General features: G+C 45.5%; 1 protein-coding gene across 3 annotated transcripts in view; it reads left to right on the top strand.

Annotated features, from left to right (window-relative positions):
• The window catches only part of IGF1R (insulin like growth factor 1 receptor), a 313,961-nt gene that overhangs the window by 247,937 nt on the left and 47,889 nt on the right, over positions 1 to 18,135 (top strand). For all 3 annotated transcript variants that reach the window (XM_003940530.4, XM_074400083.1, XM_010351229.3), the window contains 5 exons: positions 631 to 776; positions 3,886 to 4,030; positions 13,045 to 13,259; positions 15,639 to 15,765; positions 17,363 to 17,601. In XM_003940530.4, coding sequence (XP_003940579.3) covers positions 631 to 776; positions 3,886 to 4,030; positions 13,045 to 13,259; positions 15,639 to 15,765; positions 17,363 to 17,601 — 872 coding nt within the window. The remainder of the gene's footprint in view (positions 1 to 630; positions 777 to 3,885; positions 4,031 to 13,044; positions 13,260 to 15,638; positions 15,766 to 17,362; positions 17,602 to 18,135) is intronic.

Genomic DNA, 18,135 nt, shown 5'->3' with positions numbered 1-18,135 from the left:
CAAACAACATTTGGATCAATTTACAAGTTTCTGCAAAACACTGTCAAGAAATAATTTCAGTTGTGCTTTAGCAAGAAAATAATGGTTCTGTGCTATATCACATGCCTTTTGGCATCCTGCACTGGGCTTTGCCGAAACACGGACTTCAGGAGCTAGGCTCCCCTTAGGCAAACACACGACAGTCCCTTTGCTGTCCCTATCATCTCTCCTAGCTACTCCCCCAAGTGCACAGGCCAGCGTCACAATATCAGAAAGCAGCTCTGTTTTCCTTCAGAACCCCCAGAGCTTCCTTTCTGCAACATTCTCTCTCCCACATGGAACCAGCTGGCTCACCAGTCAGCAGCCTATGATACACAAATGCCTTGAGGATGCATCATGTATTTTGTCTGGAAGCAAGCAGCACACTCTTCCTTTGTAGGCTGTTTCTCCTTTTGGTTGCAATTTGAGTGGCTTATCTTAGGTGGGCTTGAGGATGAGATACCATGTGACAACATGCACTTCAGAACAGTTCCTTTCCCTAATGCGTGTTGTGATAACAACTAAAAAGCATATCCTTAGGATTTTTGTAATGCAAGAAGACAGACTCAATTCTGTGTGTTTTTGATTGTGGTGTTTTTTTCCTTCCAACAGCATGCAGTGCATCCCTTGTAAAGGTCCTTGCCCCAAGGTCTGTGATGAACAGATGGCAAAGTCCATTGATTCCGTTACTTCTGCTCAGATGCTTCAAGGATGCACCATCTTCAAGGGCAATTTGCTCATTAACATCCGACGAGGGAGTAAGTATTCCATCCCACTGGAAAAATGGCTAGATCTTATGGCTTTCTTTTGTTGATGCTTTTCATGCTCCCGAACGTGAGTCACCACTAAAATATGGGCTTCGATAAACAACGTGGTGTGTAAGCCTCGTGCATGATGTCTCTTCTTTGAGTTTCTCCTCAAAGATAAAAACAGATTGAAAGGCAGTGTTTTTTTAGCCATTGGCACATCCTTTCTTCCTGTAAAGAGGGTCATCACTCATCTCTCTGTTAGTCACATCATGCATAGGAGAGGCAAGCCCTGACACATACATACCCCAGAAGACACCATTGGATCAGAGGTATGACTCAGCAGAGACCAGCTGTATCCAAATCCACACATCTTTCAAGCCTGAAGAGTTTTGATTACTTGAATTTAGTGAGAAGACTAAGGGAAGTTTAGTGATACCACGTTAAAATTTTATGAAGTCCAAAAGAGTGCTAGATTTCCAAATTTACTTGTGAGTGACAAAGGATACAAGTATGTGTCATTGTGTACATAAAGCTTCAGTCTCACCTGTGTACAATGATCTTTATTTGCAGTAGATGGCATTCCTGGTAAGTTGCTTCTAAGCTGGATTATGCAAAGGGTTTCCCACTGACTTAGCCTGTGATCTCCACTTCTTTGTTTTTTGTGTGTGTGTTTTTTGGGCTTTTCTTGAGACATGGTCTCACTGTGTTACCCAGACTAGAGTCCAGTGGCACAGTCATAGCTCACTGTAACCTGGAACTCCTGGTCTCAAACAGTCCTTCAGCCTCGGCTTCCCATGTTGCTGTGACCGCAGGCACTCACCACCATGCCTGGCTAATTTTTTTTTTTTTTTAAACAAAATCTTGTTGTGTCACCCAGGCTGGAGTGCACGGGCATGATCTCGGCTCACTGCAACCTCGGCCTCACGGATTCAAGTGATTCTCCTGCCTCAGCCTCCCGCGTAGCTGGGACTACAGGTGTGCTCCACCACACCCAGCTAATTTTTGTATTTTTGTAGAGATGGGGTTTTCACCATGTCAGCCAGGATGATCTCGATCTCTTGATCTTGTGATCCACCCACCTCGGATTACAGGCATGCGCCACAATGCCCAGCCATGGCTAATTTTAAAAATCTTTTCACTTCTGATTTTTAATTGCCAAGGGCTTCTAATAACAGTGCCTTAAATTCTCTGCCAGTGGGATCACTTGGTCAAGGTACTGGTAGTTTTATAAGCTAGAATAAATAGAGTAAAAAGGACTTGAGGTTGACAGGAATTTTTTGGGGAAATCTTTTCATGAAGAATTTTTTTACAGTTTGAGGGGGAAAATGACTAATTTATTCTGATAATTTGCTTTTCCTTCATATTTGTTAATGTAAATTGTATTCTTAAGGTTTAGAAAGGACAGAAACAAGTTTTTGCTTAGTTCTTCTGAATTCTTTGATATCTCATATTGTTCTTCACACCACCACCCACTCCCATCTCTCCACGATGAAGATAATTCTGTTCCTTCCTCTCTAGGGCTTCCTTACTCTCATGGTACTTCCGAAGTTTAATTCTTTTTGCTGTGTCTGCATTTCCTCTTGTACTTTTAATTTGCTTATCCCTAGAGCATACCTTTTGAGTGCCTAAACTCTTTTATCTTCCTGTCCTGAAGATAAAATTTTAATCTGTGAATTAAATCCATGGAGAAGTATCATTTATGAAAGAATTGGTACATATTCATACATGATGATGAAGTGTGTCTTCCGGTTTATGTCCAATGCAGGAAATAGATTGGATTTAGGACGATAAGAGATCTCATTAGAGGGGAGATTTCCTGATCTTGAGTAAGAGGCATGCTTCCTGCCCCACATTTAAAATTTAGGATCTCTTCCTTAAAACATCAGCTGCACACAACCTCTCATCTTTCTAACTTGAATTTCCCTTTAATTTTTATTGGAAAGCCATTAAATTAAATTAGATGTAGGGCTTTATCCTTTAGTACCCTTAATTATTTTATTTTTATCAGTTCAAAACAAAATAGAGCCTTTTATTAAACACATCTTTAGAAATCATATACAGTAAAATCTCATTAATTGAACCAACCCCACTTATTATAGTCTTCATTATAATTTTGGCATTAGTTGAACTGAGTTTTTTTAAATTTACTATGAGAAAAAGGTAGCCTAAACAAGATGAAAGGAAACCTGTTGCTTACATATTATGTTTGTACATCTGTATTAGCAACTATTTTTCCAACTATTTTCTAGTTTTAAACTTAGCAATGCAGAAAATAATTTTTAAAAATCACCCACAGATAGCTATTGTTAACATTTTGGTATATTTTCTTCTAGTTGTAGTAAAAAGGAACCTTTAAATATAGACCCCTGTATCTTAGGAATTATAAAGGCAGCAAAGGCAGTTCCTAATGAGACGGAGAAAATGTTGATTTAGTCATGCCCTTGTACTGTGGAGGCCATACTGTCTTTTGACAGAGCATATTAAAAGACGTTCCCTACATTTGTCAGCCTTAGGTAACTGGCAGTCTTGTATTTATGATTTTACTTACTTTTTCTTTTTTGAGCTGGGGTCTCGCTGTGTCGCCCAGGCTAGAGTGCAGTGGCATAATCTCTGCTCACTGCAACCTTCACCTCCCAGGTTCAGGTGGTTCTCCTGCCTCAGCTTCCTGAGTAGCTGGAACCCAAGATGTGTGCCATCACGCCTGGCTAATTTTTGTATTTTTTAGTAGAAACGGGGTTTCACCATATTGGACAGGCTGATCTTGAACTCCTGACCTCGTGATTTGCTAGCCTTTGCCTCCTAAAGTGCTGGGATTACAAGTGGTGAGTCACCGCACTCGGCCTGATTTTATATTTTGTTAATCAGCTTGGGAGCTGCAGTATCCCCCAGCCTCCTAGAAACTTGCTTCCCCTGCGTGGGAGGCCTTGTTCCTGAGTGGTTGTTGAGAGTCAAGCCAGGGAAGCTGTTTTTGTCTGGGAATGGCCAGTCCTGTGCTGGGAGCCTGAATATCTCAGGGGGCACCTGCCATTGAATTGTTCTCACATGTGTTTCTAAGAATCCAAGTATGTCACCCTCACAGCAAGTGAGCACGCAGTGACACGACCCCCTGTCAATGCAGATAACATTGCTTCAGAACTGGAGAACTTCATGGGGCTCATCGAGGTGGTGACGGGCTACGTGAAGATCCGCCATTCCCATGCCTTGGTCTCCTTGTCCTTCCTAAAAAACCTTCGCCTCATCTTAGGAGAGGACCAGCTAGAAGGGTAAGTGCCCCACATTTCATGAGTGGACATTCTCCTATTACAAAGTGAGCAGCGTGCTTGTAAAATTGTATTGCTGAGGGCAGAGCCCTCCCTGCCTTGTTAAACAAAAGAAGCTGCAGTGTTGCCCATGCTGCTCCAGTGGGTCTTGGGTAGAGTCATGATTCTCTGTTTTGGAAAACAGAGAGGTTCTCACCCTTACTGGATTATGCCTCATTAGGCAAGGGTTGTGTGTCTGACTGTGACCAGTGAGACGGCAGCGGGGGGTTTTTCTGCCAAGGGTGACAGCAGTCGGTCTGGAGTGCTCACCTCCCTGTGAAATCATCGTTCGCCTGACCCTCATCTGCCTCTGCATGCTGTACTCCACTACCTACGCACGGCTACTCCATCTTTTAAAGTATTTGAACTGAGAGCATTGGAGGCACATGGATGGTTTGTTTTGTTATAAAGAAATCTGGGTTCACAAGATTATTTGTATTGATTCGTTTATAGGATTTGCGCTATTGATAGAATTTTTGCTTTGGCACAGGCCCGCTTTGTGATAGGGGGTTTAAAATAACTGTGGGCTTTTCACTGGAGGAGGGAAGCTAGTGCTCATTGCATGCGCAATTGCTTTCCAGCCGCCAACCTGTGTCCCTTTGCATATGGACTTTTCTCTTGAAACTCTCCCTTTTAAATACAGCTCTTGCCTGGCTTTAAGCGAATGCTTTGAAATAAAAGGAGTTATCAGTTAAGGAGTGAATTCGTTCTAAAGAGAATTTGGGGAAATAATTTGAGGCAAAAAGGTCATGGGAAAGGTTGTCCTTGCTGATTTATCTGCCCCGACTGGATAAAGTTACTGCATAAGGGTTTCTTTATAGCCTCCCTGTTTTTCTCAGACGAACTCTTGGTCAGTCTTAAATTCTTAAAATTCCATCATCTGAGACAGCTAACGAGAGGTGGCAGCTCTTCATTCCATGCTTGAAAAGCACAGTGTCGTCCCCACTGAGAACACCAATCCTTGAAAAACTTCTTTCTCATTGCAAACTGAAGGAGGTTGCCACTACACCCAGCCCCAGCCTCTCAGTCACTTACCTGGCAAGCTGAGGTGCTACCACTTTAAGGTGATGATGATTTTTGTTGTATTAAATTTTTAAATAATTTTTTTCTCTGCTTTTTTTTTTTTTTAACTAAGTAGTTCTGTGTTTCTGGAATCCTGGGTGTCTGTGATTGGTAGCTGTCAGATATTCCTGTTGCTTAAGGATATACCTTTTTTTCCCCATACTAAGCAAATGATAGACATAGAGGTGAATGCTGAGAGTTTAATTAATTTCTATTAGGAATTATTATGTGATTACCTTTTCATGGAGTGTCATCTAAGTATTATGCACTTAAATGTAGCTAGAAATTAAAGCCTGATTTGTATTTGCAAAAATATTTGTGATGTCTTTCTCATTATCTGAAACTTGCATAAAACCTGAAGTATCAGCAAAGTCTTTTTAAGGATGCGTGCTTTCCACTCAGGTGTTTGGGAGGCTTTCCAGGTAAGCTTGGGCCCCTGGCCTCCAGGGGAAGGGCAAGTGAGCCTTGGGTTTTCCCTGCTGCTGCTCCCTAGTAGCCCAGCAGCCCCAAGGATGTTGGCTCCAGCCTTCCATTCCTGCATGCCGTTTCTCAGAGGCTCTCTCTTGAGTTAGGGCTCTTAAGAATCTTTTACCTCTTGATGGGAGCTGTTTTCTCTCACCCTCCCTTCCTGGCCCATGATCAAAAAGGTATAGCCCGTCTTCATGATGATGAGCTCCTCAAGAGCCCTGTTTGCTTCAGGTGTGACCAGCAGCAGCAGCTCAGCTCTTCATTTCTCCTTAGACTCAGGGACAGAGTTATGTCTGGCTCCTTCACTGGCTGCCCTCACTTCTGCAAGGAGGGAAGATTCAGAGGGAAAAAGAGAAGAATGGAATACGCTAGACAGATAAACATCAGCAGCGCAAAGTAGAACTGGCACAGTGATACAAGGGAAAGAAAGAAATGTGCCCTAGGCATGGAGAAGAGCCAGATATCTGACTGAGAAGATCAGACAGGCTTCTGACAAGGGTGGCGTTTGAGATGGGCCTTGAAGCCTTTCAGGAAAAGCTTGGGGAAAGCAGAGGGTTGAAGTGAAGAAAGGCAATTCCAGGTAGGGTGGCAGGTGCAAAGGCAATGAGTTGGGGCATCCTGCGGCCTGTTGGGCAACTAATGCTGGAGAGGTGGGTGGCACTAGAGTTACCTGAGCTGTTGTGTACCCAGGTGTAGAGGGTTATAATTTAGGTAGACCATGGAATGTATTCAAGGCTTTTGAATAGAGGAGCGTTAGCAGGGCTGTCTGCAGTTTTTATTCCGGTATGCTTTGGTTTAAGCCAAGATAGCTTTTATCCTAGTGTTTCTCAAACTTGGCTACACATTACAGAATCATTGGGAGTGTGGGCGGGGATGGGGTTGAGAAATCTGATGTCCAAGGAGGCACCCCGACCCCAATTCAATAGGAGTATTTGGGGCTAGGATCTGGGCATCAGTGCTCATCTAAAGATCCCTAGGCCCTTCAGCAGGCAGCAGTGATTAGAAACCACTGCTTTATCCCTTCATTTCTTCATGTGCAAAGCTCAAAGCACTTTGATGGGTTTTTTTCTAAATATTTTCTCCTCACACTGCTGCCTAATGTTTTAGAGGTTCACCCATGTTGTTACGTATGTCATACTATTTTCTTGAACCTCTTTTTTTTTTTTTTTTTGAGGCAGAGTTTAGCTCTTATTGCCCAGGCTGGAGTGCAGTGGCGTGATCTCGGCTCACTGCAACCTGTGCCTCCTGGGTTCAAGTGATTCTCCTGCCTCAGCCTCCCCAAGTAGCTGGGATTACAGGTGTGCGCCACCACGCCCAGCTAATTTTTGTATTTTTAGTAGAGACAGGGTTTCACTATGTTGGTCAGGCTGGTCTTGCACTCCTAACCTCGTGATCCGCCTGTTTCAGCCTCCCAAAGTGCTGGGATTACAGGCATGAGCTGCTGTGCCTGGCCTTCTTAAACCTCTTTTATAGTCAATGGTAACATAAATAAGTGTCTCCATTTGGTTCAATAGGATGAAAGTTCTGTAGCCTTTTGTTTTTGATGGAGAACAGAACAATTCAAGGTACAAAGATCCTTCAACTCTGGCAACTGTGGCTTTCCAAAATGTCACTGAGATCCCTCAAAAAGTCTTTTGAGCCATCCAGAACAGAAAATTCAAGCATTTAACCTAGAGTAGAACTCTTACTCTTCACTCAGAGCCTGTTTACTTTTATATCACACTCAGCGTGAGCTGATTTTGTAACCCACTTGTAAAAGCAATAGCTGTGGTTTCCTCAAGGACACCACTGGGGTGTATTTCTAGAGTAATGACCGTAGACGTTAAGACAATCAAGGCCTCTCTGCTGTTTACAAAGGAAACAGGTTTTGTAATCCACATGTACATGATTTTTATAAAATAGCTAATTTTTAAGCTCTCGAATAAGAGAATATTTCCACTATCTGGAAAATCCCCTTGTTTGGACAACCTTGTTTCCTGATGGCATCCGATAACTAAGGAGTGAACATTTCACGTTTCACATTCTTTGGTACTACCAAGGATTGCTGCCTTGAAAAGAAGAAGGAAAAAGTAGACGGAGGGTGGTGAGTTAAAAGAATTGAAATTCGCAGGTCGACTTCCGTGCTGCTCTGCTTTGGTCCCTACCACTTGACTTTGCAACACACACAATCTTTGGAATTCCTTCTTGGAGCTCTGAGGTGAGGCTGAAACATGGCCACTCTCACTGGGACAACCCTGTGACCCAGCAATTCCAGGATCTACCCAATAGAAATGAAGACATGTCCACACAAGACTTGTGTATGAATGTTCATAGCAATATTACTCATAATAGCCTGCCCTCCCCCAACCACCAGGCCAAAAACAAGGCCCACTGGAAACCATTCAAATGTTAATCAACAGATGAATGGATAAACAGATAAGTGGATAAACAAAATGTGGCCCAAAGGACAACTGACTACTCAACAATAAAAAGGCGTGAAGTATGACACATGGGTGAACACATGGGTGAACATTAGGCTAAGTGAAAATAAAAAATCCAGACACAAAAGCCTATGTATTGTATGACTCATTAACACGTAATTTGTGGAAAAGGCAAAACTATGGAGACAGAAAGCAGACCAGGGGTTAGAAGTGGAGATTGACTATCATTGGGAATGAGGGAACTCTTGGGTGATGGAAATGTTCTGAAACTGAGTAGTGTTGATGGTTGCACAGTTGTGTGAATTTACTGAAGCTCATGGAATGATGGGTAGATTTTTGATAGGTAGATTATACTTCAGAAGCAAAGCTATTTTTAAGAAACACCTAACAAAGGAACAGTTTCTGGGTACCTCTATGGTGCCTGGTTCCACCTGGATAGACATTCCCACCCTTGGTGAATCCCTAAGGTTGATATAAATGTTGGATTCAGGGGAGAATGGATGTGATATAAACCAGCCTGTTTGCGAATGGGTTGGTGGGAGCATCTGCAGAAAGGCAACAAAGGCCACTCAGTTGCAGATGGCTCTGTTGCTGACGACAGCCTGTGTGCTGGGCTCTGATGCCCCCTAGAGACAGCCGTGAAGAGGCAATTTTCTCTTCTGAGAAAGGAACTGGAATGAGTGTTTGTATAATTGCAGAATTGTTTTCAATATGTCAGCAAGCACTAAAAATAGGGAAACTGTCCCTTCCTACCTCTGTAGGCTGGAGACCTCGGGTTCAGCTCCGTTTATCAAGGCACAGAACCTTTCTGTTCTGAGACTTTGTTCCAGGGGACTTTCTCACTTCAGAGAGTAGCACAGGTCATCCTGCACCTTTGTGGGGTGATTAAAAGCTCACGGTATCCTTTTATGTTTAGCCCATCCAATTCTTCTGTGTGGCCTCAGGGCCAGAAAAGCAGGGAAAACATCCCCAGTTTGCAGCTGAGAGACTCCAGCCTGGGAGAGATGAATAAATCTTTTGCCCAGAGTTGTTCCTCAGTAAGTGCTAGAGGTGAGGCTCAGACCTGACCTTTGGGTTCCCGGTCGGAATGCTCTGAACCCTGTACCTGGGGCTATCTTCAAATATCTACAGAGATAACATAGAGACGCCCTCAGGAAGATAACTAACTGCTCCCATCCTGATTGGGCTACAGATTGGGAAATAGGGCCTACCCAAGTGTAGAAACAAACTTTTTTTTTTTTTTTTTTTGAGACGGAGTTTCGCTCTTGTTACCCAGGCTGGAGCAGGCTGGAGTGCAAGGGTGCGATCTTGGCTCACCGCAACCTCCGCCTCCTGGATTCAAGCAATTCTCCTGCCTCAGCCTCCTGAGTAGCTGGGATTACAGGCACGTGCCACCATGCCCAGCTAATTTTTTGTATCTTTAGTAGAGATGGGGTTTCACCATGTTGACCAGGATGGTCTCGATCTCTTGACCTCGTGATCCACCCGCCTCAGCCTCCCAAAGTGCTGGGATTACAGGCTTGAGCCACCGCGTCCGGCTCTTTTTTTTTTTTTTAACAACATAGTGAAGGCTGAGAACCAGGATACCAATAACAATAAAATCTGGATATCATAGAGCATATGAAAGCTAAAGAAAAATAAGTAACTGGTCAGGCACAGTGGCTCGCAACTGTAATCCCAGCACTTTGGAAAACTGAGGCAAGGGATTGCTTGAGTCCAGGAGTTCAAGACAAACCAGGGCAACATAGTGAGATCCCATCTCTTAAAAACAAACAAACAAAAAAAATTAAAAAAACAAAAACATTAACTGAGCATGATGGGAACATACCTGTGGTCCCAGCTACTTGGACGTCTGAGGTAGAAGGGTAGCTTGAGCCTGGCAGGTCGAGGCTTCAGTGATCTGTCATTGCGGTGCTGGATTCCAGCCTGGGTGACAGAGTGAGACCATGTCTCAAAAAAAAAAAAAACAACTTTATTTTTAAAAGTATTCCTTGAATGTAAAGGCAGTAAGCTTAGAAACGATTAGGAAATCACATTTACTGAATTAATTTACCTAAGTAGTCATTTCCTTTAGGAAACAATGATAACTTTAGTGTATGCATATTTTGAAGATGTGCAGACAAGTCTCTGTCTTTTACCATCTCTTAATTCTCACCTAATCATGGAAGGAATGTAGTGGGGAGCCTGGCCTCAAGCTGCGGCTGGAAAAACAAGCGTGGTATTGACAGGCAGCTCATGAATGGCTTGATGATTATTTTGACAAGGGTTTTATTTTTATTTTTCTTTAGCTTCCACAGGCTCCATGATGCCTGGGTTTTATTGATATTGGTATCCTGGCTCCCAGCCTCTTCAATGATTGTAAAAAATGTTTGTGTTTACTGTAAAAAGATAATCTTGCTTTTCAAAGTGATTAATCAGATACACAGAATTTCAGTGTGCTTGCCATTCATTTGTCAAATTCCTGATTTATAATTCATGCTTCCTCCCATGGGGAGAAGAATGTTTTGTTCAGAAGATATTTTCAGGGTGGTTTTGTTCCCTGCTAGTGAAGTTAGTTTACTGAAAGAGGCCTCGTTCTGGACATAGGTGGAAGTGTGGCCCGATTAACTGGTCCTTACCGGCAGCCCAGAGGTTTCCTTACCAACAAGGAGATTTTGTCCCCTAACACTAACTCAGGTACCTGGAAGTGGCCTGACACTTGGGGTACATCACTGCAAAGTGTCTTTTGGAGTTGGAGAAACTCCATGAGCAAGAATGGGTTTATGATAGGACACATCCATTTCTGCCCCATCCCTCCTTCAGTTATATGACTGCACGGAGCCCTTCTGACCTCCAGCAGAGTCACCTGCAACCTGGTACTGGGAAAGAGCAGGCCTGAAGGGACCTACCCCCAGCAACAGTAGAGCTAACTGGGCCGTATCTCAGCACTGCCCCCCACCGCCACCAATCCCCGGAAACATGCCTTGCGTTGCATTGAGCAGATCTGGGGTCATTTGGACGATGTCTTAGCTGCTTTTCCAGGGTATCTGTGTGTTTGGGAGTGAGCCCTTACTGAAAAGAAATGATTGTTCGCAAGTTTTTGCTACTGGTTTGGTGGCCGCTAACGCGTCCAGAGGCCTAAAAGATGGGCTTGTGAGGAGCTGGACTTAGCTTCAGAGGTGCTGTCTTTTGACTCACTTGTGTGTTCACTGCACCCCTGTGCTGCCAGGACTCCCACCTCCACCCCTAGCACTTGTGTGGACAGAGAGCCCAGTGCTCAGGGAAGGCTGGGCTCCAGGCTTGCGGAATGGATTCCATGGCAGCTCTGCGACTCCTTCTGGGCATTCTGAAAGTAGACAGGGAGCTTAGATGTCAACTGTGCATTCCCCTGGTTGTCCTACGAGGGAGTAATCAGGGCTACAAATAGCACTAAGGGGCCTGCACATGGCTGCACAGCTCATTGAGGGCATTTTTGGTCCTGGGTCCCAGTCTCTGAACTCCCTCCTGGGCTGACCTCCCTTTGTGAATGTTCAGGAAAATGTCACAGGGCTGCTTGGCAGCATTGCAGCCATGACGTGCTTCACTCTAAATGAGGGTCAGGCTGAGGACTGACCAGCTGGTTAGAGATCCTGGTTTGGGTGTAAATGAAGACCCTCACCAGGTACATAGAGATCCCCAGTGGACACAGCTTCTGGGACAGAGGAAGGCTTAGGGGTTCTGTTTTGTCCTGACTCTGCAGGGAGGGCTGAGGTCTGTTTTCCTTTGTGTGTTTATGCATTAGATCTGCTAGTGTATCTTAGCAATCACTCAAAGTACTGCACTGATGCCTAAACTTAGTAAGAAGGGGAGCAGGAAGAGGAAAGGAAGGATTCCCGGTCCATGGAGATCACGCCCATCAGCACAGAGGACTCAGACTGCCCACCCTGGCATTGTCTGCTGGCTTCCTAGGGAAGCCAGAGAGAAAGGCCCACTGCAGGGATCTTTCTCCAGACCCAAGCTGTAGCTGTCTGCTTTCTTGCCTCCCCAGGGATAGGCTTTTGCCACCTGGGGAGCCACATAGAACTGCTTCCCGTGCTGATTGGATACGCTGCTTGTGTGCACACCCTCTGGGGCAGAAGCCACGTCTGGTTTGGTGGGCTTTGGTCCTCCAGCTTCTCACTGGAACTCAGCCTATCCTAGATCGGTGTGATCCGGGGACCACAGCAGGGGTCAGCACGTGTGGTCCAGGGTTTCCACTTGTGGTCCGGGGACCACAGCAGGGGTCAGCACCACCTAGCATTTGTGATAAATGCAGATTCTCAGCCCACCCCAGCTGAAGCAGAAGCTCTGGGGGTGGGGCCCAGCACTTTGCAAACAAACTTTGTGCACACTAAACTTGGAGAACCACTGTGTTGGACACCGACTCCTCTTGTCTGCACGGAAGGCCTGAGGGCACTGCCCATTGGCGGCTGTTCCTCCTCCCCTGCACCTTCTCCAGGGACTGGAGCTGGGACTCCTCAGAGTGAAAGATGAATCAGGAGGAGGGAGAAGGCCCAGGGTTGACCCCCAACAAGCCTGTCTCCCTATCACATGCTATCTCCTATCCCATCATGCTGCTGATTGGGCCTCGGCAGGATTTGCTTCCATGGATAATGGGAGACTTTACTGCAAATGTGTAAGCTGTTCTGGTTGGGTAGCAGAGCATATCTGTCCTCCCATGCACAGCTGTCAAGCACCTTGTGCATACTTGGCTGAGAAAAATAACCAAAGGCATTTCTCGGGAATGATTCTAGTAACATCTTCTCGTACAAGAAGCATTAGTTGATGGTAATAGAGGTCATAAAATTAATTAGTGTCTTATCGATTTCAATATGTTGTCCTTGAATCATGCTGTTGCCATTGTTAACAACAATTATCTGTTCTCCTTTAGTGTTAATAACCAAACCTCTTATTGGCAAAGGAAATGCATTATGGAGTAGGTTATAAGGAGGACCTGTGTTATGTGGCCAGCAGGCTAGAGGGGACTGTGGCCAAGGGCAGGTGCACTAACATTGATTTCTGTGCTTATAGGAATTACTCCTTCTATGTCCTCGACAACCAGAATTTGCAGCAGCTATGGGACTGGGACCACCAGAACCTGACCATCCGTTCGGGGAAGATGTACTTTGCTTTCAATCCCAAACTGTGTGTTTCCGAAATTTACCGCATGGAAGAAGTGACGGGGACTAAAGGGCGCCAAAACAAAGGGGACATAAACACCAGGAACAATGGAGAGAGAGCCTCCTGTGAGTGACAGCATCCAAAACACCGTGGGCCCCACCATTATGATCACAGCAGGCCCTCCTCCCTGTGTGACGGCAGCTTTCCTCTGCGGCCCCTCCGTGTTTCACTTGGGGGACCACTGGATCACTTTGCTCCTACTTACATGTCTTCAAAATCAGTAGTGGGCAGATACATGATGTATGCATGTTTATAAATTCTGTGCGTCTGTGTGAGTGTGTATATAAGTAGGTTCTCAAACTGTGAAGGCTGCTTATAGAATGCACAATTAAATGTCCTTTTATACACAGGTGCACAGTTAGATTATTTCTATTTTTTTTTTTTTTTTTTTTGAAATGGAGTCTCGCTGTGTCACCCAGGCTGGGGAGCAATGGCATGATCTTGGCTCACTGTAACCTCCAACTCCTGGGTTCAAGCGATTCTCATGCCTCAGCCTCCTGAGTAGCTGGGATTACAGATGCCTAAAGCCACCATGCCTAGCTAATTTTTATATTTTTAGTAGAGACACCATTTCACCATGTTGGCCAGGCTGGTCTCAAACTCCTGACCTCAAGTGATCCACCTGCCTCAGCCTCCCAAAATGCTGGGATTACAGGCGTCAGCCACCATACCCAGTCAAATTATTTTTCAGGGACGAGCCAGTGTGCTTCAGCCCTGTGAGCTCTATCTTCCCCCTTCCACAGCAGGAAAAGTCCAGGCCTGTGGGGTGGAGGGGACCCTGAGCCCCTGTGGGCCACGGGTATCCTGTCCCTTACACTCAGCTGCCTCTTTTCTCCCATCTCAATGTGAAAAAGACTGAGCAAGCCTACATCCCTGAGTCGATAATGCTTTTTAAATTTAGAACAATGTAAGAACAGCCTTGTACTGGTTATAAAACTTTAAGGTCTCATACCAGAGATACGGCAGTGCATGTGTTTCTTGTCTAACCCTGTGTAGAATACGACCGCTGAGAACGGTGCGGCTCTTTGGTTGGATAGGGTTATAAAAGTAAATCGTCTCTTCACCTTTGGCTTTTAATAAGGGAAGGGTATTAGAAAAAATGTAATTTGTATGATGAAGAGTGATTGGTGCGTGTGTGTGCACAGACACACATGCAGGAAGGCAAATTGGAACTGATGTGTGTTTGGCTTTGGCCTGTTTTGCTGGTGTCTGGATTTACCTGGTGACATTCATTGCTCTGGGGGATCTTAGAGGGAAGCCTGCTGGCCGAGGGCTGGACAGCAGGCTTACGGCCAGCGCTGCCTCCCTCCCCCTGCCTACCGTGTTCCTGCAAAACCCCTGCCTTGCCTCCCGTTCAGACCATATTGAAAGCAGACGTGTCAGAGCATTTTAGAGGGCTTTTCTCCTTCAAGTTAGCCAGTCTGACCTGTCAGGTCATAAATACAGTAGCCATTTATTTTCTTCTTTTGAAAGCAAAATCATGGTTTCCTTTAGAAATAACGCTTCGGCAGGAACTGTGACATTTTCCAGTCTCAGTTGCTCACATTTTGCCCTAAAGACTTCTTAGCTCTTTTCCTGTCTTCAGTCTCTCTGCTTCACCTCTTGAGTGCGTAGTGGGATTCAGGCAGATATGGTGGCGAAAGAACGGCTTGTCAGAGAGCTTTGGGTCGCCACGAGGGTAGGCAGTCATCAGTCTTTTCCTGGTCCTTATCAAAGTTTGAATTTGGTCCAAGGAATAAGAGAGGGACTTGGCACAGCTTCCCTGCCATACTTGCCAGCCAGGTCTGTTTCCCATAGAGCACATTAAGCTTGTCCAAGTGAAATCTTTTTGTCATTGCTTAATCCAGCCCCCACTCGTGCCCCCCGCCCTGTTGTTTGCCAGCCTTCACTGGAGGCCTCACAGGAGTTCCTGTGTCTTTCCAGTTTGATACCAAGTTTAGACCAAGAAAAGTTCCTTTCTGTGGCACACCTGTGGTCTCTTCCCTGGCCTTACTGGTTGTACAGGAGCAGGCAGATACCCTCAACTGCAAAACAGGTACCATCATCTCTCTGAGAAGATTCAGGGCAGCCTAAAGGTTCAACCTTACTCTGCCAGGCCCCCTTTCGTAGCCAGGATCTTAGGGATGGAAAAGAAAGTTAAGTTCATCTCGTTCACTGAAGTCACTCTCTTGTTTTCAGGTTAGGAAACCCAGGTTCATGTCCAGGGCCCTGGGCAAGTAGCCAGTGCAACTGATTGACCCGAAACAAAGAATGGAACCCTTGGAGCTCTGCGTAGTGAAATGTATGGGTTCTTAGTGGAAAACGAGAAAGCCACCTACGAAGTCTGGAAGGCAACTTAGCACATATAACCAGCTTTGGGGAAGGGGGAAGTAGTGCTGAGCAAGACAGGTGCTTTTCAGAGACACATAAATCTCTGTCACTCACGGATGTCCTCCGTGCTCCAGGTGAAAGTGACGTCCTGCATTTCACCTCCACCACCACGTGGAAGAATCGCGTCATCATAACCTGGCACCGGTACCGGCCCCCCGACTACAGGGATCTCATCAGTTTCACCGTCTTCTACAAGGAAGCGTGAGTTTCTGCTTTGGGTGATGCCATTCTGTTGACAGGGCTGCGAGTGGGAGAGGCCAGTCTTCTGGTCCTTGCATGGGTTGGCTGAATGTGGGGAGTCAGCAGGGTCCCCAGGGAGAGCCATGCCAAGTATCCCCACTTCATCTCATGCGCCCTACTGGGCTCTCCCCGTGATGTGAGTCACAGCCAGTGACAGCCACAAATGGGAAAGTGTTAGCTTTGAGGCCTGTCATTCTTTATTAAGTGATTAGAGATGTTTGAATAAAATAAACCCAAAGCGGGGAAAGCTTGTTTTTTTCCAGAATTAGGTCAGACCAGACTCATAATCTATGATGGGGGACTTCCCTGAAATATTGTTTCAGCCTCCTTACCCACTAGCCCTACTCCAGGAACACCCTGCAGCCACATGGCTCTCCTGAGGTGACCCATGGCTCATCTTATGCCCGTCTCTCTCTCTTGCTTGCTCTCTGTGTGCCTCTCCAAGCTGAGGCACTCCGCTCCAGGTCATGAGCCTTCCAAACAAGTGAAGGAAAGTGGAGAGAGAACAGCCTTCATGTCTTGAGCCTTTTGTGACTTCTCCCAGACTCTGTCGGGAGCTTTTCTTATGCGACCACATGACATTGACCCACCTAAGCAGCCAAGGCTTATTCCTTCCAACTGCAGCTCTCTCTGTTCTTCCTCTGCCTCCTGTATCCAGGTGGCTACCCTGATCTACTTAGCCATCCCCCTTATCCGGGTCCCATCTTAATCCCATAGTTCTGCTCTTGGGAAGCCAAGCTGGCTTCCCAAGAGCAGAAAGCAGAGGCACCTTATGACGGCATCTTGTACTCTTTCTTCTTCTAGAGCTGGGGTCCTATGGATAAGAAAGGGGGTATTAGGATTATTAGGCTTTCAGGATTTGTACATAGCGGAGCCCCTCGTGATCTCCCATCATGGTAGCAGGTAGGGTTTTGTTAATGTTTGTTTCAGAAGCCAGTGGCCAGCAGCTATCTGATAAATGTAAAACATCTACCCAACCGTGCATCTGTGTAAAATACTATATTCCCTTTGATAGTAGCACCAATGCTTTGGCAATATCAGCTGGTAATTTCACTAAGGACTTGATGCTAGTTTCTAAGGCAATCTGGAAACTAAGTATTTGAATATTTTAAGATGCTTAAGCATCAGAATTGTGTATGAGCAATTTGAATTTTAGAGGCTACTTCTGTTTGTAGGAAAACCATTCTTTCTCCAACAGTTACCTTTTATTAGTATCTGATATTTGCATTAACTGTGCTTGTTTTTTCTTAATGATGAAAAAATGCTGCAGTCAGAAGAGAGAAAAATAGTATTTGCATATGTTCTTAAGGAGCAGTCACGAGTGAAACCCAGTAACTGTTGAACTGGCTCTTCCTGAGGCCGAGCATTCAAGTCTGTAGTGCACGACTAGGGAAGCCCAGAGTTCAATTGCTTCCTTTTCTTCTTCTGTCAAAGTCTAATTGATTGTTTCTTTAAACCTCCCATTATAGAGAGTGTGACATGCTAGGCCTCTGGGGAAGGTTTTTGAGCGTTTGAATGTCAGAGCCCCGAACGTTCTCTGAACTTGATTGTCTTTCAGACCCTTTAAGAATGTCACAGAGTATGATGGGCAGGACGCCTGTGGCTCCAACAGCTGGAACATGGTGGACGTGGACCTCCCCCAGAACAAGGACGTGGAGCCTGGTGTCTTACTGCATGGGCTGAAGCCGTGGACTCAGTACGCTGTTTATGTCAAGGCCGTAACCCTCACCATGGTGGAGAACGACCATATCCGTGGGGCCAAGAGTGAGATCTTGTACATTCGCACCAATGCTTCAGGTATCCATGCCCAGACAAGCCCTTCTTCACAAGCTCACTGGGCTTGCTTATACAGGGTGCTATTGTAGGGTTAGCAGTGAGCTATGCCTGTTGTCTTTCTTGTCAATATGTATACTGTGTTATATTCATTCATTTTTTTTTTTTTTGAGATGGAGTCTGTCTGTCTCCCAGGTTGGAGTGCAGTGGTGCGATTCTCCTGCCTCAGCCTCCAAAGTAACTGGGACTACAGGCACCTGCCACCACACTCGACTCATTTTTGTATTTTTAGTAGAGATGGGGTTTCACCATGTTGGCCAGGCTGATCTCAAACTCCTGACCTCAGGTGATCTGCTCTCCTCGACCTTCCAAAGTGCTGGGATGACAGGTATGAGCCACCATGCCTGGCCCATTTCCCCACTTCTAACATGTTAGGCCCTTCGTGCCATTTTCTGGCCTTGGTACCATCTTCCATCATCTCTCTTCTGCTCTGTGCCTATGAGCCCAGGTCTTCCACGGTGCTGGGCTGGTTTCATTGGAAGGCCCATCCAGGAAACA

This window comes from Saimiri boliviensis, chromosome 5, assembly GCF_048565385.1.
Source record: "Saimiri boliviensis isolate mSaiBol1 chromosome 5, mSaiBol1.pri, whole genome shotgun sequence".
Classification (NCBI taxonomy): Eukaryota; Metazoa; Chordata; class Mammalia; order Primates; family Cebidae; genus Saimiri; species Saimiri boliviensis.
This window is presented reverse-complemented; position numbering and strand designations above follow the sequence as displayed.